At 40.3% G+C, this 26,336-nt stretch overlaps 1 protein-coding gene across 3 annotated transcripts in view; it reads left to right on the top strand.

Moving 5' to 3' along the window:
- Positions 1-9,824: 9,824 nt before the first annotated feature.
- JAKMIP2 (janus kinase and microtubule interacting protein 2) overlaps positions 9,825-26,336 on the top strand; it is a gene marked incomplete at both ends in the record, with an annotated part of 55,367 nt that continues 38,855 nt past the window's right edge. For all 3 annotated transcript variants that reach the window (XM_080920272.1, XM_080920274.1, XM_080920273.1), the window contains 4 exons: positions 9,825-9,953; positions 18,709-19,206; positions 22,725-22,934; positions 24,653-24,751. In XM_080920272.1, coding sequence (XP_080776398.1) covers positions 9,825-9,953; positions 18,709-19,206; positions 22,725-22,934; positions 24,653-24,751 — 936 coding nt within the window. The remainder of the gene's footprint in view (positions 9,954-18,708; positions 19,207-22,724; positions 22,935-24,652; positions 24,752-26,336) is intronic.

Raw genomic sequence — 26,336 nt, 5'->3', positions numbered from 1 at the left:
TGGGGATGTGAACATTCTCTGTTTAACATGGTGCCTGACTTTAGTTTTAAGGTCCCTGAAACTGTTAGTTTATGTTATTGCTAAACCATTGGGTATTGGGCGGGGGTGGGGTTGTCAGGGGAGCAGTTTTTTCACTCTTTGGTGTCCCATGTGCTAGAGTTTTGTGTCATCTGTAACTTTCATTAACTCAAGGCTTCCAGAATGAGCATGGTACATGGGTTTTCACCATGTCACAAACCAGACAGGGAGAAGCACTGAGAGGATTCCGCCAATTATGTCTCAATGATGCTATTAGCCTCGCTCTTTGATTTTTAGTGAGGGAACTACCTCCCATCAACGGAATCCTTCTCTCTCTATAGAGTGTTATAACTGCAAATATCTACAAATGATGCATAGTTTCTTTTAAAGTCAAAATAAGAAAATACACATGATGTATATCACGGGCTCATCAGTTAAATTCATAAAGAGAAGATGTTTATAATACAGAGAATCATAAACGTGGGTTGGATTACATTTTTTTTTTTTTTTTTTTAGCTTAAGCTGTGTAGCTCTCCACCCATTCTAAGCTTTTCTTTTCTGACTGAATATTACAAACAAATTCATGTTGGAACTTTTTGCTGTAGTTTCGTTCTGTTCAGTTTGGCACTACACTGAATGCCAATAATAGTCCTCCTTAAAGGCCAGTTTCGGGACTCAGTTCAGTGGCTAAAAGCTCTTAGCTCTTGCTGCTGAAGCACGAGGAAAGATCCCAGCACACACATACATAGCCATGTAAGGCTGAATGTGTATCTGTTACCCAAGTGCAGTGCAGGTAGGAGACCGAAACATGGGAAGAGAGTCAGGCCACCAGCCTTGGCTGCAAGGCACCCGTCCTTGCTCAGTCATCTCTCCAATCCTCATAATTAAAATATAAAATGATGGCCAGGGCTTCGTGACTACCAGCCCAGCTCCAGGTTCAGAGGTTCGGTGAGAAAGCCTGTGTCAAATTAATATAGCTAAGAGTGATAACCAGGACACCTGATGTCTTCTCTGGCCTCTATGCAGGTACACACAGGATTTTGTACATGTACACACACAGACACACACACACAAACACACACACACAGCAATTTTCATATTAATTTCTCCTTAATCTTGAGACTTTCATACATGTAAACAATGGAAAATTATCATAACCACCTCTTATTTCCTCTCTCCAGCTCCCTCCAAATACCTCCAACACTAACCCTCCTTTCCTGACATCATGTCCTCTTTGGTAACCCATCAAATCCACTTAGTACTGAGCATATGTATGTGGAGTTGGGGGCATCCACTGGAGCATGGGAAATCTACCAATGTCTACATGCTGAAATAAAATATGAATGATTTTCCTTTTCCACTCACTATTCAGGAAGGGATAGGACACAAGACTGTGGCCCCTCTGATACCTCTACTCGGTTTCTGCTTAATGGACCGTGTGCAGGTCATATGCAGGTAACCATGGCGGGTGTGAGGAAAGTAGCTCTGTAGTGGCTACATCTGGAGGTTTGCATTTCCTAATGCTCTTCCTCCTCATCTTGCTCTTTATGTTCCTTACATCCTGTCTGCTGCCCCTTTCCTGATGTTCCCTGAGCCTTGCTTTTAGGAAGTGATTGAGACAAGATGTTGCATTTAGGGATAAGCACTCAGTATCTTATCCTCAACTCTTCACATCTCTCCACTGACTATTGCCCACTGTAAGGAAGCTTCTGCTGAGAGCAGCCCGGATCTGTGGGTACAAATGGAAAGGATTACAAGAAAACCAGACAACCAGAGCCAGTCAGCAAAATAACAATAGCAAGTTCTGCCTTAGGACCAAAGATCTTCCTAACCATAGGCTGGTGCAAAACTCACTCAAGAGGGAGGTTCAAGCCTCTTCTCTTTAAAACATCAGCATCCCAGTAAGGATTAGACTACATACAAATCCATCAGTTCCTAGGCCACCAGGACTTGCTCTTTTATCCTCACCTCTGTGTATGTTTTTTGTTTTGGTTGCTTTTGGGTTTTGTTTTACTGTTTCTTTGCTTGCTTGTTGAGTATCTCTCTACGCAGTACTCTCTCTCTCTCTCTCTCTCTCTCTTTCTCTCTCTCTCTCACTGTATGCATGTCTGTGCCTGCAATCTTAGCATCTAGAATATGAAGTTTCATTTACTATATATATTTTGTGCTAAACCAAACTGTAACGTAATTGTCAAATATATAATATATAATTATATTTCAGAGATTGTGTCTATATTAATTTTTGTGTATGATTTTATGAAAAAACCATCTGTAGAGTTTGCATAACCACTTTATTAAATACGAAAACTTTCTTTGAAGATATTAATAATTGAACATACTTGCGTGCACGCACGCGCGCGCGCGCGCACACACACACACACACACACACACACACACGTACATGCATTGGCTTCTTTAAGAAAAAACTTTCAACACATCATTTAATTTTGTTGATTAGTAACATTTTTCTAATTTAATTGTGTGTGTGTGTGTGTGTGTGTGTGTATGTGTGTATGTGTGTGTGTGAATGGAAGTCAAAGGACAATATTCAAGGGTTAGTTCTCTTCTTCTAACACATGGGTGAGTCCTGAAAATAAAATTCAGCCTATTATGTTTTCCCTAGCTAAGCTGTTTTCCTAGTCTTCCTTCTTTTGTAAATGATCCAGGTAATTTTGTAGTTTGTCACTGTACTATACCACAATATAAGCAAATTTTTGCTATTATATGGTGTACAGAAAATTAATTGGAGGTTTTCATAATAGGACTATTGACACCCATCTATGAATATCAAAGCTATTTTATTCAAGTTTATGTTCTTTTGCCTAAGTAGTATTACATTAGTCATAAATCTTTGTGCTGAAATTATTCTGTCTTTTTGAAAGCCAGCTGACATACTTGGGTCATCTTCTATTTATAGGAGTCTCTGTTTATGTTTGGTACTTCACAAAGGTATATTCCTGATGGGTTTTCTTTTTCAGAATTCAAGGTCTTTGCAAACTGTTTCCAAGGAAACAGCTGGATAGGTTATATATATATTTCCCTTATACCTAAAATAGAAAAGCTTGCTCTGGGTTATAAATAAAATTCTATAAAACTCCATCCAATAATCTGTATGCTTTTCTATTCATACCATCTTGTTTTAGAGCAATGCACATGGATAGCAGTGCCTGCTTCAGGCAGAGGCTCTGAGCCCCTGTGTTCCTGACTCTGTCTATCCTTGAACATTTCCTGTTGAGTCTGAGGCTTCTCCCTTGTGTCCTGGAGTTGACATTTTAACTCCATAATAGCTGTTAGGCACTTCAAATCAAGAAAGAGAATGAAGATACTTGTCACACAGAGACTTACCTTTGCCCATGAGACAACCCATCCTTATGAAGTATTTCTAAATCCAGACAATAGAATAAGATGCAAGGCAAAGCCTATGCTAAGGAGAGAAAGTAAGGCTGACTGTGGTGGGCAGGAACAATGATTAAGAGCCCTTAGCGAATGAATGCACTTGATAGCATATCGAAGATTAGCCAGCACTCAGGAGGCAGAGGTGGGACTAAGGCAGGCAAAGTCTTTCATTAGATTTCTAACACTGTAAAAGCACAAAACAGAGATAACATGAGTAGATACATTACAACGGCCATAGCCACATTCTCCTAAGTCCTTGATTTGTACCCGTAGTTCATTCTTCAGTGATTGGATCCTAAGTGGGAAGATAACCAAAATCAGGTAAAGAAGATAGGAAACTTTGGGGATGAGAAGTGTTTATCTAAGCAGATGACTCACAAAGCAAATTTATTTAAAATGTAGTATTTTACATACATTTTGCATGGGAAAAATAAAGTCTCAGCAGAAAGTTATTACACAGTGGGATAAAATGTACAGGAAACTAAGTTAACAATATTGCACAAAGGGGAAACTGGGTATTTCAAGAGCATCACAGACTAAGCGATAATCACAACCCCTTATGTTCTTGGCATCTGATGTCACATCTTCCCAAAGGTCCTGGTCCTGGGTTAATGTAGACTTCAACAATGCTTGACGCCATTCTGTACCTAATTTTCATAGGATTATTATTAATTCAACTTCATTGGGTTCTTTTTATACTTGAAACACTATGGTAACAACAGGTAGCTTTTTGCCCTCTAGTCTCTTTCAGCTTTTCCAACCTCATTTTTTGCTGTTTGTTTGTTTACTCATAATACTCACAGTGTATTTTTCTCTGAAACTATCCTTATATACTTTTATTTCTGGAGGACATAATATTCAATACATCTGTCTTGAGCAGTAGTTCTCAACCTTCCTAAAGCTGTGACCCATTGATACAGTTCCTCATGTTGTGGTGACCCCACCCATAAAATTATTTCATTGCTACTTCATAACTGTAATGATGCTACTGTTACAAATCAATATGTAGATATGATTATTTAAATATGTGGCTCCAAAGAGGGTGAGACTCACAACTGAGAAACACTAGTCTAGAATGTTCTTTCCCATTCTAACAATTAGATGATGGACTTTCTTCTTGGTTATCTATCACATCTTCCCCAAGTAATCTTTCCTGGCTCACCTGAATATATGCTATTACTCTTGTCTTCTATTGTCTGAGCAATTTCTACAGTTATTAAGATGCCGACCCCTCCCACTTGAGGAAGGACAGAGGTCTTTTCTTTCACAGAACAGGTATGTCCTGGACCATCTTATTAGCTCTTTATGAATTAATGAGCACAGAACGAATGAGTGGCAAGAGCTACAAAACATACCTCAAAGAGAACACGGTTGTCCATGCTGGGGAATGGAATACTTCACCCCAGGATAGACTGAGGAGATGTGATGGGAAGTGACAAGAAGTGACATCAGACTTGGTTTAAAAAGATGAAGCTGAAGGGATTTCACCAGGGAATTAAGGCAAGAAAGGGGAAATCAAAAAGCTACAGGACCAAATTCACAAGTATGAAGTAGATAAATGTCACCTGCTAGGCTCTCCTCTCTCCCAGCAGACACTGCTTCCACCAAGCTTCCCTGGAAATTCACCTCAGAGACAGTAAGTCTTTCTTAAATGTGAAAGTATGAGCCCTTTACATACTTATGCTCTATAAATGTGTGTCTAAAATGAAATTTTAACAGAGCATCTAAAAAGAAATACCACCAAGAAAGCCATATTTGAGTTGTATTAATATAATAGTATCATTTTTATATTGATGGCATTGAATTTAAACTAATTTTTCATATATATGCTATTTTTATTATGTGAAAAAGAGGGGAACTTGCTGAAAGAATAAAGCTTAAAATTATAAACATATAAGGCCAATAGCTTACCATGCTGAAGGTACATAATCACTACACACTAAATATCAACACCTAACACAGGTGGAATGAATTGGAGAGCTGTCCCTCCCCTTCAGGCAATAATAATAACAATAACAAGAACAAGAACAAGCAGCCATACAGGAAAAACTAGATTTCCAGGTTATAAAGGTTTAAGTGGCAGCCCTTTATATTGCATTTTTGTGCCAAACTCATGAGCACACAATAAAACACATCTGCATTTATGGAGGGTTTGGGGGACGAGAGCATGTCTATGCGAGCTGCAGGGACAATGAACTCGAGTGTAATTCATACATGTTAAACACAGACAGCATCTCACTCAAAAGCATCGTCTTCAGAGAGAAGAGACGCTTAGATAAGCTCTCAAAGCTTTCTTAGGGTGGATATTTTCCAGTATCAATTATGCAGAACTGCTGAAGCACTTGGCTTCACACATGTGAACTCTAGCTATTTCATATCACATCGCATTCAAATCATAACTCAGCGGCAACAGCCTTATTGGAAAGCTTGAGGTTAATTATGATTTTATTCAGCTTCTAGCTTGAGGCAGAAGCAGTCACAAAGCCAAAGTCCTCTGGGAATACTTATCGTGTCAATGAAAGCCTCATTTCCCTGCAAGCATGTGCATTTTTTTTCTCCTTTTCAGGATCTCTATGTCTTCCCTGCCCCTTCTTTTTAATATATAAAGAGTGATAAATGTGTTGGTTCTGCCCTTTATGTTTTTCCTGGTGTTTACCAAGAGTGTTATGTCTATGAAGAACTGTAAATATGACAATATCAGCAATATTTGCTAGTCTTTTCATCACATACTTCAATGCATTATTCTTTGAAAGAGCCCAATATGGTAAGCGCATTTCCATTTTGCTGCAAGAGAGTAGAAGCTTAGACTATTTAATGGCTCAAGAATATACAATAAGAAAACTTAATTAATATTCATTTTTTGTGATTTTTAAATAGCAAGTTTTTGAATACCTCTTACAATTTCATTTCATTAACCCACAGATGTAACTTCTATGTGTGCTCTCTGCTATCTCCTTAACAAAGTATTACTACAGCTAAGGTTCAGAGACTGACAGATGTGCATTTCAGTGTTGGCTCTGCCATTTCATAACTGAACATTCCCCAGGTTAACTAACCTCTTTTTGGTTAGCCTGAAAAGTAATGAGGCAATACCAGAAGGATCTGGCTGAGGTCGCTCAGTGGATTTGTGTGCAGTACAGTGCCAGCCATTTAGGCAAAGCAGTCTGATGTGAGGTTGACTCCTATACTAGCTGTCTTATGCAATTTTTATGCCTTCCTAATCTGCTTGTAATTTTTCTGGTGGCTTTGACCATTCACCCATCCACTGTTTCCTAGAATGTGTTTACTCTTTGTTAGGTGTAAATCTCATCTTCTAAGGTAGATGATACTACTTGGCAGGAGTGTCATAGATGCTTCTTTATATATTTTAAATTTTAATCAGTAAATATATACTATATATTCTTTAGATAGTATTTGTATTAGTGCTTGAAAATTTCATAAAATGTATTTGATCACGCATCCCAACCCCTTTTGGATCTATCCTTTTACCCGTCCACCCAATTTTGTGTTCTCATTAAAACAAAGATTAAAATGAGTTTATATTGTCTTAATAATCTTGGATCTATGACCATCTATTGAAGCACTGTTCATTTACTAGGGGCCATACCCTTAAAAAAAAAAAAAAAACTAAACTTCTCCTTCCTAGTAGTAATCAAATGCCAATAGCTTCTCAGCTAGTGGTGGGAATTTGTGCTTAGCCTCCTTCTTCCATAATGGGATTTTTCGTGGCATAAGATTGTGTGGGACTTTGCATGCTGTCACAACCTTAATGTCCTAATTAGGGTTATGGTTGCTGTGATGAGCTCATGACCAAAGAAACTTGAGGAGGAAAGGGCTTATTTGGTTTATGCTTCCAAATCACAGCTGATCACTGAAGGAAGTCAGGACAGGAACTTAAACAGGGCAGGCTCTTGGAGGCAGGAAATAATGAGGAGGCCATTGACAATGGCACTTACTGGCTTGTTCCTCATGACTGGCTCAGTCTGCTTTCTTGTAGAACCCACAACTAGTAGCCCCGTGGTGGCCCCACCCACAATGGGCTGGGCTCTCTCCCATCAATCACTAATTAGGAAAATGCCCTACATACTGGTTCTACAGTCTAATCTTATAGAGCAATTTTCTCAGTTGAGTTCTCCTCCTCTCAGATGACTTTAAGTTGTATCAAGTTGACATAAAACTATCCAGCATAATGTGTAATTATAGGGTTGTGTCTTGAAAACACTGTTTTTTTGTATGATACAGATGTCTTATTTAGGGCTGAGCACTCCACAGTCTCTTATTCTGTACTCCTCGACTAGTCATAATTCTCTACATCAATCATCATTCCCTGCAAAACTATTCTTCCCTAATGAGATCTGAAAAATGCTCTAACCTCTGTGCTTAACACTAAGTCACTAGGTGTCAATTTAGTACTATGTCCATTTAGCAGAGCAATAGTCATTGATTGTCTCCTGAGACTTATAACCTATGTAGCCTCAGGTTCTTGACCATAATGCCAGCCCCATCATGGAATGAGCTATATCAATCCATGTCTTGTGTAGACCAATTCAATCTCTCTTGCCCCGAGCTCATTACTTAGCCTTATGCCCCTGTCCCCTGGAGACACACCAAAGGGCACAGCTACAGTGTTTGTAAAGGGTGGCATTTAACCAAGTATCCCAATCCTTGAAGCCAAATACGGTGTTTGTAGAAAGCAGCAGATGCTGGAACATATGGATGATCAGTGGGAGTCTCTTAGTTCTCACTGACAGCATCCCAGTTCACCACTCCCCAAACTCTGGAAGCATAGATGGGAAGCTCTGGTCCCATCTTCTCTTTTTCAATCTTAACAGTTGGATGTGGATAATTTTCTTTGCTTTCATCTTTGTTCCAGTGCAGTGTTTAAGGACTTGTGGTAAAGATGTTTCTCCTTTCTCTCTTTTAGTCAGGATTCTGATTAGGCCTCCATTACCTGAACCAATTCGGCAACTTCCTATCTAGTCTTTATGTCTCTGTTCTCTTCCCATTCTGCCACCAGAATAACCTTAATCTTCACTTCCCTGCTGGACACTTACCAGTCAGGAATTTCACCACTGCTTAGTGGAGGATAAGCCCTACAAGCTGAGGTGGGAAATATTCTAAGTTTTTTACCAACAAATATTTCCAGCATTCATACTTACCAGGCAGATCTGGGGCTCAACTTGATTAGCTTTTATTCCTACCCAAAACAGTCTCTGTGTCATTTCTTTGCCAAGTTGCTGCACCTTCAATTTTCTTGGCCCAGGAAGCTTTACCTCTGTCTACATTGTTGACATCCTATCTATCGTTCATGTACCAGACCAAGGGTGCTATCTTCTGAGACACTTCCTTATATGCAGGGAAGATACAAAGGTCCTTGTCTTAATGTGCAAAAGCAATTTGTGTGTCTGCGTGTGTGTGTGTGTGTGTGTGTGTGTGTGTATGTGTGTGTGTGTGTGTGTGTGTGTATACACTTATCACAGTCGGGTGTGGTGGTACACACCTTTAATACTAGCAGTAACTTTTGGAAGAATATGCAGATCTCTGTGAGTTTTCAGCCAGACTATAAAGCAAGTTTAAGCTAGCCAGGATACACAGTGGGACCTTGTATCAAAGGAAAAAAAAAAATAGAAATCAAAGCACTTATCTGAGAGATCATATAAATAACAATGCTACCGATGAAGGCAAGTAGGTGCATTTTGATGGATTGATAGATAGACATTAGTTAAGTAGATGACAGATAAATAGTAGAAAGATAGAGGTTGTGGTTAGCTGATTTTTTCCTCTCATGGAACTATGACTTAAAAAATATTGTGCTAACAAAAGCATTTAAAAGTAACAATAACAAGATTAACTGAACGATTTAATCCAGTAATCGACTTAGTTACTACCCACTGCTCACATTTTCACCATTGCATTATGTTCAGCTACGTATACAGTGTTTCTTATTTTTGAGCTGTGAATACTAGGGTGTCTCCATTCACAAGAGTTTCAACGAGTGACATGGGAAAAGACAGAAGAATGGGTTTCTATTCCCCAAAAAGGAATTCAGACATGTGAGTGACATATGCTTCAAGTAATGGATTCTAAGCAGATGTCAATGGAATTGAATGTCACTGTTAGGTACAAAATATAGGATAAGGGATGTTGTGGAGGCATGAAAGCCTTAGGAGAGAGTGTTTATGGCCATTCTGGCTAGGTGTGGATGGACTGGCAAAAACTCATGTCTTCACCAAGCAGTCACCACCATCTCTGTCTCTTCCTAGGGCTTCCAAGGCAGCGTTTGAGAAGACCTTAGCGAGGAACACCATGCAGTAGTGGCTGAAACATCTCACTCCAGGAAATGAAACAGTAACATGGCAGTACCTGTTTGAGAGGACTAAAACCCAAAGGACTCCATTTAGAAAGGGACAATGTCCAAGAAAGGACGAAATAAGGGCGAGAAGCCCGAGGCCCTCATTGTTGCCCTTCAAGCTGCCAACGAAGACCTCAGGACCAAACTTACAGACATTCAGATAGAACTGCATCAAGAGAAATCTAAGGTGAGTAGGAGCTACCTGGGGCCATGACTCCCCATGAACAGAAAACTCAGCAGTTCCTTTGAATCCTGGGTTTTGATTCCTGCAGCCCAGAGACAACCATACTAATGTAAAATTACACCGTTTAGATAACTGTTACTACAAAAGTATTCTTGATCACAAACTAACAACTATTTCACTGTTTTGGCATTCTCTTTGATCACGGTAAGAAATTTAATTTTACACCAAACCTATTTCACTCTTTTCAATGGAAGTAATAAATGAGTTTGGAATCTGTTTGAGGCTGTTTGAAGCTATTTCTAACTGTTTCAGCTGAGTTGGCGTTTGATAAACTCTAATGTAAAAATCATGAAGTAAATATCTGTATCCAAATGAGGCAAAGATAACACATCCTCACATTTAAAAAGCATTCATTTGTGAATCAGAAGTTCTTGGCCTTGTGTATTTTTTTTCTTTCCATGGAAGCCGACTTGGGTATCTCAGGGTCTATATCTGTGATTAGTCTCACACACATCACTCTGTAAGAGAATGACCTGAGAGACCTCAGTAGAAATGGAGGTTCCTTAATTTATAAGCCAACAATTTTAGTTAAGTGGGTGAAGTAAGGAGCCCAGCACAGCTTCAGATAAGAGAGACTCAGTCTTCGGGATTAGTCCGTCCTTCCCTGTAGGATTTTTTCAGGTCTTGTCTCCTACCAGCATCCAGTTTGTTCACTTTCACTATGCCTTGGGCAAAATAACATTTGAAGGAAGGCAGGCTCCATTTAGTAAGGACAGGATGGCAAATGACAGCCATTGGAATGCTTAGGAGAGAAAAATACCCACAGTACTCCAACGGAGACCCATCACTACAAGAAGTCTTTTGAAACAGACAGCTCTCGAATGTTACCTAAGTTGTCATCAAGGGCCTGGCGTAGCCTCCATGTTGACAGGCAGGTAGGTGTCATCCCCTCTTCCGCTGACAAGGCTCTGGCAGTAGGCTTCTTAAGCAGGCATCTCATCCCTTCTTCCAGGTATCCCTGCCCTTCGTCCTTCCCCTCACAGTTTGTTACAACCTCAGTACAGGAGTTAGAGCAAAGCCTCTCTGCATGTCAGCAGCAAAAGGAAGCGGAGGGCAAATGAATCATAACGAAATTTTATTATAGATAAATACGATTGTGTTTTCAAAGGAACAGACTCTGGGGGGGGAACATGATCAAAGCCAAGGTATGAATTTACGCTCTCTGTTTAACCCTGAGGCTCTTATGATAAAATGACAATCCAAGTACTGGGAGGAAATGGAGCAAAGCCTGGGAACCTTTGGGATGATGGGCCATTACTCATTTTCTCAGCAGAACACATAATGCTGTTGGCATTTACAGAAAATGCCCAGTGTGCAGAGAACAGAGTCCATCATCAATGCTCTGGCGGATAACATAAATAGCGAGCTACAACAGACCCAATGTACACCATCCATCACACACTCCAATATGTGCACTTCACCCTACTGCAGAACCTGTTCTTACGTTTAGCACCTGACTGGCCCCGAGTAGGTCTTCAAGTCCCACTTTGCTCCTCTGTCAAGTGGCACTGCAGAAGCACCTGCTCCAGACGAGTGTGCTGTAGTGAAGAAGCCAGTAGTTCCCTGACGGTAAGCATGGCAAGTGGATGGTCCTGTTAGCTCCTTTGTCCCTCTGTCTCCCCTTCTCAGGCAGGCATTGTTTGTTTCTCTTTGAATGAAGAAAGTTGTTTACCTGGTTGCTCAAAACTACTTACTGAATGGACCCGTGTAACAACTGTACACGCTTTCCTGACATCTCTGTGGTAACATCATTATTGTAATATTTTGAGAGGAAAGCTCACCTCAGGCTTAAGTGAAGAACGGCCTGTCTTTCTCTTTGAGTCAGTACTCCAAGCCACTAACTATGTGGATATTTCCCTGCCTGTGGATACCAAGAGGCTGCAATCCCCTGTCCAGTGTAGATTGTTATGGGCTGAGAAACTCTAGTACTGGGTTCTCCAGGGAGTGTACTTTCTCTAGGAGCTAGCATACAGTGTAAGTGAAAAGTGGTGTGGATGGGGTGACAGAGGGATGAAAGCACGGGAGCAGAGAAGGGGTTTCTGTTGTACAGGATGCTGCTAGCCAGCTTGGGGAGCACAGGCTGGGGAGCAATGGCTCCAAACAGGAGCAGCCAAAGGAAATAGACGTTCAGACTGCACAACACTTGACATCTGACCTCATGGTCTTCCCAGCATGTTTGGAGCACAAGAAGCCTGTGGTTACTACTCTGATTTCACTGGGGGGGGGGGGGGGGATGAGTTTCCATTTTGCTTAACTCACTTGCTTTCTGGAAGCAGCAAGTGAAGACCCCAAAACAGGGATTCTATTCAGGGACATTGGAGATCAAGTTAGTGCTTGAACACCCAACCTCTGCCTCCCCTCTACCCTTAGAACGATCCTCATTTCCCAGAGCCTCTGGTTCAAGGCTCAAATGTAGTGTGTGATACTTTTCTTCCTTTCTGCACCTTTGCTTCTGTTTCAAAAGGCCTAATGAAGAGAAAAACTTAGGGAAGGAAGAGATGAGGGTGTGGGAGAAGGGAGGGGAGGGTACAGAGCACTACCCCAGATCTTAGAAGATTTTTCCATAAAAGCAGCCTCTCAGCCCTTTTGTCTGAAAGTTCTTAGGCTCAGGTGCCATCCCTGCTGGTTTACTGTGAAGCTACTCCCCAGAAACATGCCAGATAATCCAAGCTTCGGCTTCTGATAACTTGACACATCCTGATAACCTCAGCCCTAGCCTTGCTTTATCTCCGCTGCTTCGGTTTTTAACCCTTGGCTTCTAAGACTGCATTAAAACTCCAGTCGCCCCCGTGTTTACCTTGACAGGGTTTCCATGGACATTTCCAGGAGCCAGAGTAGACTTACCGACAGAACACAGAGTGAGGCAGTTATGACGCCTCTTCTTTGCGTCCCACTGCAACGTTTGTCACAGGAAATATTTCTCATAGTGATCTTTTCCTCCCATGAAATTTCTAGGGCAAAGGGGATTTGAATTTTCATTTTCATAGCCTGGTTCAGTGTTCCTTGTCCTTGCCTTTCCCCTGACTTCCCTAATCCTGAATTCTCACTGTCTTCCAAGTCAAAATCCTATGTCACCAACAGCAGGGATCTCAACACATCCCAAAGGAAATCCAGATTTTGCTTTGGACATTTCTTTCTGTTTGGAAATGTTTACTGCACTTTTAATGTAATGTAGCCATGTTAGTCATACATTATGTGTATTTGCATTTTTGTTGCTGGAGGCTTGATGTAACACTGTATAATATATTACCATATGCAACAATATTTCCAAAGTGAACAGGAGAGTGTCTACTGTTGCTCAGTCACTTGCTTTTGATACATTGAGTCATATCTCCACAACCAGATGAGAATGAGATCATCAGCCCAATATGCCAATGAGAAAAAGGCTGACCAAGATAAAGGAGCTTGCTGAAAGTTTGAGAGCAGTCAGGCCTGGGCTCTAGGCCAGACTTGGCTCTTGGCCACACGGATGGGATTTGTGTTGTGCTTAGAGAAAGATTGTTTCTTCTTTTCTCCCCTGAAATCGTGGGTGCAAGTATGTAGACACCACAGTGCTGACCTGCAGGCCAAATGTACTAATATGTACAACGCCCGTTTACCCAGCTCTCTGCTTGGACTCTGCCCATACTCTCAGTATCTGCCCCTATAGTTAGAGTTACAATTACCAGTAACCTGACAAAGTTAAAACTCTAAAAGCCTGTTATTTATCAACCATATTTATATCAATAAATTCTCACTCCACAAACGTCCACACAATAAACTCAGAGCCAGTTGATATTGATATAAACTGCCCACCTAGATAAGACAAGTTGTCCTAGAAAAATACATCTCTTATAAGATATTCATATCTACCTGTGGCTACTTAAAGCCACATAAGGCTAGTTCATTCTTCTCTTTCTCCATCCTGGTTTCTTCTTCCTCTTCCCCATTCTCCTGCCTTTTAAAAACTCTACCCCTGACTTTTTTTTTCACTGCCCAATCACAGGCTTTGCTTTATCTTGTGTGTGCCCTCACCTGCATCTACATACCAATCCACAGGCATCAACGTAGAGTAAAACACTCAGAAACACCAACAAGCCTATGGCTGAGCTTAAATTATCTCTGCAAAACACCCACACTGTCCAAAATAAGTTTTATTTGCTAAATAATTTTTTCTATTTCAAAATATTATTGTGTTCATATTTAAATTTTTATTCAGCAATAGCTCTATTGTATCCTCATCTCGAGATTTCTATTAGGATATTTAAAGCTTCTGCCTTAATGCCTAAATTAAATATAAGTTTGGAAAAGATTTCACCACATAACTACTGTGGTTCTCAACCTGTAGGTTACAAGCTCTTAGAGGTAGTAGAACTCTTTCACAAGGGTTTCCTACAACCATCAGAAATATGTTTGAAAACTGTAAGAAAATTACAGTTATAAAGTAGCAACAAAAGAGATTTATGGTTATGGGTGTCCGTGTCCATGACAGAAAGAACTGTATTAAAGGGTCAAGCTTAGGACACTTGAAAATCACTTTGTTATGACCCTTGAGTCTCCAAAATTGCATTCTTTAGTTCTCTCTCAAAGTGAAGCACTTTTCCAGATAAGTTTAAAGGGAAGAAGTCATATTAAGAGATCCTGCAAATAATTGCCTTTTCCATGGCAACTGAAGCAAATGTGAACGTTTCTTTGTTTTGTGAGTTCCCCCGAGTGATTGACAACGTGACCAGGGCCTGTTCTTGTTAGCTTTCTCTTTGGGCTGGAATATCTTCTCCACACAGCTGTATTTTTATAGTCTAACTCTTTGTTCTTTTAAACTCTCTCTGCTGACACACATAGAAATGAAAGATTTCTATGCATAATCTGAGAGAAACAACACAGTCAAGATAGAATCACAAGAAGACGCTATGTTTGGTACTTCAAGAGAGTTTGACATGAGTCATTTAAGGTTAAATGCCTCCTGTCATATCTAATACAATATTGCCTTATATACCATAGTATATAACAGTTCAAGTTATTTTGCCATGTGTTTTAATATGGTTCTACAAATAACTATTACAGGTATTTTTCAAACACATTTTCTTAGATCAGTGGTTCTAACCTCCTTGGTTGTGGCCTCTTTGGGGTGGAACTACTCTTTGATGGGGGTCACTAAAAACACAGATATTTACATTATGATTCATAACAGCAACAGAATTATATCTATAAAGTAGCAATAAAATAATTTTATGGTTGGGGTCATCACAATATGAGGAACTGAATTAAAGGGTTACAGCATCAGGAAGGCTGAGAACCACCGTCTTAGAGAGAGAGCATAAATGCAAACCCAAACTTGTTTACATGGTATCCACTCTCATTACCGCTTGTCAGTGTCCTGTGAAGTATTGTTTCCCTTAGGACCTTGTGGTCCAGTAGCCATGTTGTCACAATCCTCTTCCCAATGATACTATTTTAAACATTTACTGCTCAGACAGAGAATACATTCCTAATATCTTATATGTAAACTAAATTGAATTTCTAAATTAGGGGTGGGGAAAGCCCTTCCTCTAAAAATAAACACATTATTTAGGACAAGAATTAAGAAACATTTCTACAAAGTGGAAGACACTAAATATTTTACAGTTTATGGACCAGATAGTCTCTGAAAGTACTCAATGACTGTCCCGAACAATAGGCAGACAGACATGGTTGTATTCCAATAGATCTTTATTCATAAAGGCAGAGGCAGATATACAGGCTCTAGTTTCAGCATCCCATACCTGGAAGTTACCATTTTCTGTTTACTCTGGAAAGATGGGAACATAATCTACATTATCAAGAAGAGAGAGGCATCCTTACCTGTTAGAGATATTGTGGTTTGCTGTAGTATCTTGCAAAGGTGTATGTGTGAATGCATAGTTACCCTGGCAACTCCCTGAGCCCATGTTCTCTAAACTGTATGACAGTATATATTATCCATGCTTCTCCTTGTGGGGCTAGTCAGAAAACAATAGCATATGGCCTGTAATTACACTTGTGCTTTCTTGCTTCTTACTGAGATGTGCCTGCATATATAATGGTAGTCTCTTAGGAGTTTCTAATCAGGAACAGGATAAGAGGTGGTGGGAATGAGAGAGAAGCATGCACAAAATCTGTTACATAAAGAAAGATGTACTAAGATGCAAGAACTTGCACAAAGAAGAAAAAAACAACAAAAAACAACAACAAAAACAGTAGACATGAGCTTAATCCTAGACAATCAGGGCCACACTTCAGGAAAGGATGTTAAGTAGCTGGGCCAGTTGGAATGTGATATTCCCAAAGAGAGCCAAGGGGAGAGCCATCAGGGGAAAAGAACTGTAGGCAGACAGGTATAAATATAAACCATGTGCAGAAAATAGCATATTCTCTTGTGTCTGGAGCAGGGGTGGGGGAGGGGAATGAGGAACAAAGTCCTGCTCAACCTACATAGGAGCCTGAGTGGTAAGGCTGAGGGAAAGGGATTCCTTTCTCAGTGCAGAGGGCCCTCAGAGGCTTTGGAACAGCTACAACAGTAATGCCAGGGCTAGGATTTACCAAGAGAGCATCACTAGCAGTGTGAAGAGAGGCATTTTCTCCAAAGCAACCCCAAAGAACTCTAGAGTAAGTTTGGCCAAAAGAAATGAAGGGTGAACCACAGATGAATGCCAGATAGGAGGCTTTTAATTAAGTGCCTCATGGCCAAAGTTTTAGAAAGTGAAAGGGATCAGTTACTTTCCCTGATATAGTTTGTTTAACTTAACTCACACAAAACATTATCATTTTAACACATGTCAAATGACTAAAAAGAAACATTGTCTCCTGATAAACTGTGAAGACCTAGGGTATATTTTACACAGGAAGCTAATCTCATGCTTACAATATGGCAACAAGTATTCAGTGTATAGAGTATTCACCATGTTGGACATCAGGCTGAGAGATCAGAAGACAGTCATTGGAACTCATATGACTGTTGCTTCACCAAGTCCTCTTGGGTTCTGGACCGTGTAGGACAACCACTGTGAGGTTAACTTCTGTGCCTTTAAAAATTTGTTTACCAAGCTCTGCTTCACTTAGGAAATACTGTTATAGCTGAATATAGGTAAGTTACTGAGGTAAGTAAAATCTCACACACTCTATACTAGTTACAATGACTTTAAAAGGGACTTTAAAACTTTTAGGTTGAAAACCTCTCAAATTATGGGAAAACCACAATCAAAATATTTCTTATGGGGGAGGTTCAATAAAAATTTAAAATATATGTTATTATTAAAACTTTCCAACTGTGGAAATGGCAGAGACTTTGTCACAAATCAGATAATGCTCCTGGGGCTTTTTAATTGTCTTCAATTTTTCAATTTCTCTGTGTCTCTCTCTGTCTCTCTTTGTCTCTGCCTCTGTCTCTTTGTCTCTCTCTCTCTGTCTCTCTCTCTCTCTGTTTCTCTCTCTCTGTTTCTCTCTCTGTTTCTCTCTCTGTTTCTCTCTCTCTCTCTCTCTCTCTCTCTCTCTCTCTCTCTCTGTGTGTGTGTGTGTGTGTGTGTGTGTGTGTGTGTGTGTGTGTCCCTGTCTACTGAGACAAAGAAGCAGGAAGATGGCACAGGCAGGTAATAGGATGAACCAAGTGGAGGAGAAAATAGCACAGGATCACAGAAACCCTTTCATCCTACTGAGGTGGCCAGCTACCACTTCATAGCATTCTGTTCAGTCAGGGATTTACTGGGTCACAATTAAGTAGCACAGTCGAGAAAGAATGAATATTGCCATTGAAAATGTAACAGAACTCAGGAGATGATTTTCATTCTTGCAAGGTGAAAAGATTAAGAAGAAATCTTTTTGAAATTCCGAAACTTGGCGCAGGTGGCAGCAAGGTCAAATGATCAGAGTGAAAGCAGAGAGACCCCCAGCAGCATGCAGCAGCACCACACCTAAATCCCTGCCGTTAAAGGAGAGCCGAACAGACTACCTACCAGCTTTAGGGATGTTATCTGTTTGGCTAACTACTGTGCATGCGTGTGGACATATAAGAAATTGAGGAATGGAACATGGCTGCTCTTCAAAGAACAATAAAGTCATGGCTATTATAACTATCTTCATCTTTTTACCTTCTCCATTATGGTCAGTGTGTGCTACACCTGCCCTCCTCCCTCCCAAGTGGGAAAGAGAAGCATAATCAAATAATATTCCAGGCACCTTAATGATGTATCAAACTTGGAGCCATGCAGAGATGCCCACATTGATGGGCTTGGATGAAGCCTGAACTGTGCAGTTGGTAATTGTAGACCGTTCACTCTCAATGGGAGAACAACCCCAGCAAAGCTTCACTGTTTTCCTGGGTATACCAGTTGCCTGTGGAAGTTATTAAAGCCCGTTCTGATTGATAGGTTTGAGGGAATTGAGATTCTGCAATCTTAACAAGCTACCAGGTGTCTCTGGAGCTGCCACTCTGTGGACCACATGCTGATTAAGAAGACCTCAGAATATCAAACATTTGTCTGAACTCGCTAATGTAAACATCTTAGATACTCCCTCCTTTTACACACCATAGTCTCTGCTTTTAGGCCGGTGCTCTTTTTCTTTCATGTAGGTTGTCCTCCCCCGCTGCTGCCTTTAATAAATAAGGTATTAAGAGATCATAGGGATCTAAACTGCAAGATACCGCTTAGGAGCTCACATTTTCTTTGAGGCTCATGCTTTTTCATGTTTTCACCTCTGCCTCTAGGTATCAAAACTTGAAAGAGAGAAGACTCAAGAAGCAAAGAGGATTCGTGAGCTGGAGCAGCGCAAACACACAGTCCTGGTGACGGAGCTTAAAGCCAAGCTCCACGAGGAGAAGATGAAGGAGCTGCAGGCCGTGCGGGAGAATCTCATCAAGCAACATGAGCAGGAAATGTCAAGGACAGTGAAGGTGCGGGATGGAGAGATCCAGAGACTCAAGTCTGCTCTGTGTGCTCTCCGGGATGGCAGCAGTGACAAAGTAAGGACAGCACTCACCATTGAGGCCCGGGAGGAGGCCCGGAAACAGTTCGATGCAGAGCGCCTGAAGCTCCTGCAGGAAATTACAGACTTGAAAACTGCCAAGAAGCAGGTGGATGAGGCTCTGAGCAACATGATCCAAGCGGATAAAATCAAGGCTGGGGACCTTAGGAGCGAGCATCAGTCCCACCAGGAAGCCATCTCGAAGATCAAGTGGGAATCAGAACGGGATATACGGAGGCTGGTTAGTACTAACAAGAGCAGGGCAGACAGGGAGGGTTCACCTGTTGGGTGTTCTTTTGTCACTTCCCATAAACTAAACATCTGTGCTTTGGCCAGCTGCGCTGTCTGAAGAGCAAGGTACACTGGTAGGAAGTTTAGTAGAAATTGGAACTGTAAAATGTAAGAGATTTTTAGAGTTTTCGTTTTCATAGTATATTTCATTGTAATTGAGTTATGTGGGTGCACAGGTATTCATGCAGCAACCTGTGTTCTTGGGTGGTCCATGAAAAAAAAAATGTAAATTACAAACCCTACTAACCTTAGCTTGTTGCTCTGGGCTTCCAGGGGCTAAAATTCTATTGGTATTTACAGGAAAAAGGGGATGTTTCTGAAAATGGCCACTGTTGAAAGCATCTTGAGTGATTCATCATCGCAAACATTGAGCTAAAAATCCCTGATCATTTGAAAAATGGTTTTCTTCCCCCCAAATAAGCAAGGAATATTTATTAGGAGCCATTCCTTTTTATTTTATTTTACTTACTTTTTATTTATTCACTTGGATGTCATTCAGAAGTAGCTTCTTGCTGTTTACAATCCTCTTTAGTTTAACCCACACAAATTTTTTTTCTTTTAGCATCCAAAGCCAAATGATACATATATAGATAGATATAGAGAAAGAGATGGAGATAGATAGATATAGATATCACAATGCTAAAATAAATAAATGAATTAATTAAATTAATGAATGATCTAAAAACTGTAGGAGCTTCGGTCAATCTTCTTTATGATTACAGAAAAAAAATTATATTCATCTATATGTAAAAGTTGAAAATTAGCTTAAGTTTTTACAACAGTGATTCTTAATCTATATGTTGAAACCCCTTGGGCAAACCTCTATCTCCAAAAATATTTGTGTTATAATTCATAAGAGTAGAAAAATTACAGTTATGAGATAGCAAAAAAAGTAATTTTATAGTTGAGGGTTACCACAACATGAGGAACTGTATTTAAGGGTTGCAGCATTAGGAAGGTTGAAAACCATCGTTTTAAAATGTATTAAAACTGTATGTTTCTATAAGCAGAGCACCATTCAGACAAAAAAACATCTTGTTCCCCTTGTCTGCCCATCCTCGGCGATTTCCTAGAAATTCTGTCTGTGCTTTGGATAATGTCTCTAAGATTTCCACTCTGACCCAAAAGTGGTTCCCATAGAACATTTTACAAGAAAGCCTGTGTCATTTTCCTAGTAATGTGATACAGTGTGACTGTAGTCTGCCCCTGCTACCATTTCTGAGTGAGTTACCTGCAATTCATTCTGCTGCTCTGTTTGACAACTGAGGCCAAGTGTAGTGCAGAAAAATAATGGTCTCTGTCCTGCTCTTGGTTTCTGAAATGACCATGGTTGAAGAAAAATTCAAGACTGTAAACTATGGAACAGTCAGGTAGGTGGGTTATAAGAAAACCTAGAATTAAAAATCCTTGCTTGACTTTCAGTGTGAAATCAACAAATTAGTCATACCCCCCCCCCCATTACCTCTTTCCAAGAACACTGCTGAAGTAGACAGGAGAACCTCCTAAGCAATCATATGAAATCTAAACCACCAGAACAGTGACTCAAAAATTTGGTGCAAACAGAATTCAGGGAAATGTTTTATTATTGTATGTGTCCCCTCCTCCCTTTCTCATTTTTATTTCCTATCCCTTGTCTTACCCTCATATGTACTTTTGGATCCAGGGGTGGGGAACAAAATGAAATCTGATCTTTGTAAACAATGTTACCAATATAATTCTACAAATCTCATCTATGACCTGGAGCAATGGTTAATTTTGTGCTATTATGAGACTCAAATTATGTGTTTGTGACCACTGTATAATTGAGCCCCCTATGTGACTAGATATTCCACAGGGAATCACACTGGGAAATTCTGGGGATATGTGGATAATCATAAAGCCAGTATTACACAGAGTCTGACAAATGGGCTCTGAGCTCTGAAGACAAAGGTAAAGTATCAAGATTTTATCACACATAAGGCAGGTGACAGTGATGTAATGCTTAACCTTTCATGTTCTAAGTCCCATCTGGTACAGGGTGGTAATGGAACCTACTGAACAGGACATTAATAGAAAGTGAGATAACTTGTATAACCATAGGGTTGCAAATACTGCCAAGAATCAGATTTGTGACCTAAAGGATCATTTATAATCTTAGAAGTGGTAAGGATGACTCCATGGGGTGTTAATGAGATGATCTAGCATCTGCCATGATATAGAAAGCATCACAGGTAGCCAAGAACATGCAGGTTATGTGCTGTGTTAATCAGCAAATAGCTCTGTATATATTAACTCTCATGTGTGCTCAGCTTAACCCTGGACTCAAACTTCTTTCAGGAATAAGAGAATAGTGCTGATATTCTCTTCAAAATCAACTGGGTACTATTTCAATCTTTAGCAGCTATCAGGCGATGTTAGAGGATGGTGCAGACTTTAGTCGAGTCATCTGCCATTGTAGTCATGCAGCCTAGTGTCAAAAGCCAGGCACTGGTGTGCAGGAAGAGAGTAGCTGTACAATCAGATGCTTGACTGCTCTCCTCATCTAAAGAGCACAGCAAAGAAATACACTAAGTGGGTGAGTCATTAAATATGAGAAAGGACAGACAAGAATGGTATTTATGCCCAATGTCTTTTTTTTTCCATTTTAAGTATTCACATAGAATATAATGAAATGGGACAAAAAGGTGTCACGAGGTGTCTATAATCTCTTCAAACACTGTTACATTCCTTCCATTTATTCGGTGACTCTCTTCTAGCACAGCAAACCAATTCCAGTCAATTGGAACTCTTATCCACTGATATTTAATGCCACACCCAAGATTAGAATACATGAGTGTTGAAATCAATAATTATTTCCCACAGATATATGAGGAAACATTTTGACTAAAATTATCAGGCATTTCTCTTTCCTATTCTAGACCCAGTGATAGTTTTCTGGCAGTAGTGGTGGGATGATTGCTAAGGCTGGTTGCCTTGAGGTGTGGGTGGGAAAGAAAAGATCACACAACAGGACCACCTCCAGATATCACCAGAACTGACACTTCCTAGAAAATAAGAAATGACTCCTGGGAAGCCTGCTATTTCCTTCAGTTGTGAATGACTGGCTGATAATATCAATCAATATTAGGATCAAGAGTGAATGCTGGTTCCCTGAAAGAAACAGTAATAATTTATTTGCCCTGAGAATCATCATACTAGGATATTTTGAGCCTATCTTCATTGAAGCCAATAATCCATTTTAAATCATTTTATCCTTGGCTACCCGACCCAGATCATTTCAAACACTGTATGTAAGGACAACACCCATACAGGGTAAACCACCTTTCATTAGTCAATGCTACTCCATATCATTTGGTAGTTTGGTACACTTGTCAGATTCCCGAGGAATTTCTTTTCATCATCACAAGAAAGAGTCAGACTTCCCATGACAAAAATGGGACTCATTCATACCACAGTCAAATTAAATGCCCTGACTCTCATTTAATTCAGATGGATGAAATCAAAGCCAAGGACAGGATCATCTTTTCCCTGGAAAAGGAACTAGAGACTCAGACAGGCTATGTCCAGAAACTCCAGCTGCAGAAGGAAGCTTTGGATGAGCAGCTCTTCCTTGTCAAGGAGGCAGAGTGTAACATGAGCAGTCCGAAGAGAGAGATTCCAGGAAGGGCAGGAGACGGTTCTGAACACTGCAGCAGCCCGGTAAGTCCCTACGAGTTGCGGTTAACAACTCAGGAGTCATCTTTTATTTAGCTCCCATGTTCTGCTTTTCACTTATGCTATTTTCCCATCTATAAGTACAAAGAAATCAATTCTGCCGCCTACTATAAAACCAGCATGTATCTTGGGAACAGGCTTTTCTAGACTCACAGACAACAAAGTGTGCTGGGATTCATTAGTAAATGCCAAGTAAATGAGGCAGGGGTCGACATCTATCCCAGAATTTTTCTGGCCTAATGATATCTATCCAAACTAGAATATATTATAAGAATTATGAGTTTAATAAAGATTTTGACCTGTTGGCAACATTGGTCATTTTCTCATGTGTGAGCAACTGGATTAGAAATTGACAAAGACCACTATCATCTTCAGAGATTGGGATGCATGCCGGCAACAAAAAACTGAATTATCTATAGTCATAGCATGAAAGCCTCTAGTTTAACGAGCTTGCCACTTACTCTACCAGATTGACATAATTTTACATGAGTAATTGTTTTTGTACACTGAAAGATATAAGCTTGCATGCAGTGAGTTATCAATTGACTTAGCTGCAAAAAAGATGAAAATATGTGATTTAGGAACAAAAATGAGTTCCAAAGTATGACACGTAACAAAGTAATGACTAACTTATAAATTGGTTTTTAGGGGACATAAACACTCCCACACTCAAGCACATACACAGGATGGGACACACACACACCACACACACACACACACACACACACACACACACACCCTAGTAGGTGGTAGGAAGTATATACTGATCTAGGATATAGCATGTGGAAAGTTTAGTTCTTTTGTTAATATCTACATGTGATATATCATGATTACTCCTCAACCAAAATGGACTTTGGATTTAGACCCCTTGGATCAAATTTTTTATCTTAATTTCCATATATGAACTACTTCCCTGTTCAGTATCCTCAAATGTAAGATGGAAGCCATGGTGGTTTCTTCAAGGCTGGTCTACCTGTTATGAAACACCATTTAGAGAATGTAGAAAAGTGTATTTGTTCCATAGTTATCCCTCAAGGCACTGAGTACAGCTATCCACTACAACACTGGGCTGATTTAGAACCACCGAACGTTTTGTCGTTTTGTCGGTTCTGTTGAGCCTTCTAGGCTATGATGACTCCAGCGATGTGAAACTGCTCTACCAACAGCAAGCCACTATCCAAATAAAAGGAGATAATAGGTTATATTATGTAAAATATTTTATTCAAGTTTATTTTGTACACCCTGCATTTTGCACATGAAGTTAATGTTTTCTCACAGTGACCTTTTTTTTCATAACTATACATATATTCGAAAGCCCATGCCTACTTCCTAAGCTGTCCCCTGCTAAGTATAGTAGTGGCAGGTGTTTGTGTCACAGGCAGCAATGGACATTTTCGACATGAGGATATGCCTTGAACCTTACACCTCACCTAGATCACATGACAAACAGGTCTGATAACCTGTTTCAACCTTCAGTCACCCCCTCCATGCCACAAGGCTGGCTCCCAGGGTTTGTCTGCCACATGGAATTCATTTGTGGTTTTAACCAGGCATGGTTTTTATTCAGGAGTAAATGTTGAAAGGGCTATCTAGTCTTCTCTTAGTAAAAGATTATTCATCTTCATGTGCCCAACTGAAAGAAAGGTGCCTATTACTTTTACTAATTGTGGTCCAGAGATACTCATTTTAGTTCTCACGTGCAGGATTTGAGAAGAAACCAAAAGAGAATAGCCGAATTGAACGCCACTATACGAAAGTTAGAAGACAGGAACACCTTGCTCGGTGATGAGCGAAATGAGTTGGTGAGTTATACTCAAACAGTTTTCATTGTGTGTCTTGTTAAGCACTACACTCCAAAAGTACGCCTTGTGTTGTATAGTTTATCTGAGAGAAAAGCAAGGAGATAATAAAAGCTCAGCATGATAAATCCTCACAAAATGGCTGCTACACATAACTCCCTCCAGATGAGTAAGTGGAAAATGACCAAGACCCCTCCCTCCTACCCAACACCCAAGTAAAGATGACACCACTCCGATGGCTGTTAAAACCATAATTGCATATTAGGCCTGTGTTCCTTGCTGCTGGGGTTCAGTCAGTGCTGGCCTGTGAGACTCTTCCTCTGAGTTGTATGTGAAACTGTTTGCTTCCGTGACTCGATGACATCCAGTTTCCAAAGTGCAGTGAATGCAGCCATTTTAAAGGGAACTCACAGAGGTTCTAAGAACATTTAGGCTTAGAGGGGCTGTTCTGTATCTGTGAGGAAGAAAAGTGTCTGTTGCCTCTGGGCATAAACACTTGGAGCTTGTAATGTGGTCACCTTGTTCCTGAATGGGTTCCGATGCTGAGGTTCTCACAGCCAATGCAAACAGACAACTGTTCACTTCATCAGTGTCTGTGACCATGAGGTGTATCCTTATTCTCACTTTTGTTTTAATTTTTACCTTTTCTAATAAGGTTGGGTGAGCTGTCGAATACCTTCTGGTTGACCTAGATTCCCTTAGAGTCTGCCCTGGGTATTTTGTTCTTTTTCTATTCTCCTTTACTTTCTTTCTATATATCTATAAACTTTATTTACTTTTTATGTATGTGAATACACTTTCACTCTCCCATCACAGATTGTTGTGAGCCACCAGGCGGTTGCTGGGAATCGAACTCAGAACCTCTAGAAGAGCAGTCAGAGCTCTTCACCGCTGAACCATCTCTCCAGCCCCCTGCTTTACTTACTTATTAGCAACATTTCATCCTCTTGTGCTTGTTAAGATTGTCTTTACAGCCACAACATAGGCTCACTGTCTTCATTTGCTTTCTAGTGCTTTGGTAAAATAACATGATCAAAAGAGAGTTGAGGAGGAAAGGGATTTATTTGGCTTTCGTGTTCTGATCTCAGTTCATCGTAAAGAGAAGTCAGGGCAAGAATGAAGCGGGGACCATGGAAAACAGTGCCAACTGGCCTGCTGACCCTAGCTTGCTCAGTTTGCTCTTTTATATACCCCAGGACCATTCCCTAGGAGGTGGTACCACCCACAGTGGGCTGGACACATTCATATAAAGCGTCAATCAAGAAGCTGCCTCACAGGCTTGTCTACAGGCCCCAACACCCAGGACACATTTTTTCAACTGAAGTTCCCTCTCTCAGGTGACCCTGGCTTGTGCTATGTTGACAGAAAAACTAACCAGGACAGTGGCTTTAAGAAATATACTATGTCCTCAGGAAAGAAAGATGTGTTCCACAACCTTCAGTTGTAGCTTTATTCAAATTTGCTACCTCGTTGTAAATTTTCTATATACCCTTAATATTTCACCTACCTATTCTCTGAGCAAATTCTTCTCTGCCTCCTCTTAGCTCTGCCCATTTTTCTTCATACTTATTTGAAATTATGTTACTTG

This window comes from Micromys minutus, assembly GCF_963924665.1.
Source record: "Micromys minutus genome assembly, chromosome: 8".
Classification (NCBI taxonomy): Eukaryota; Metazoa; Chordata; class Mammalia; order Rodentia; family Muridae; genus Micromys; species Micromys minutus.
This window is presented reverse-complemented; position numbering and strand designations above follow the sequence as displayed.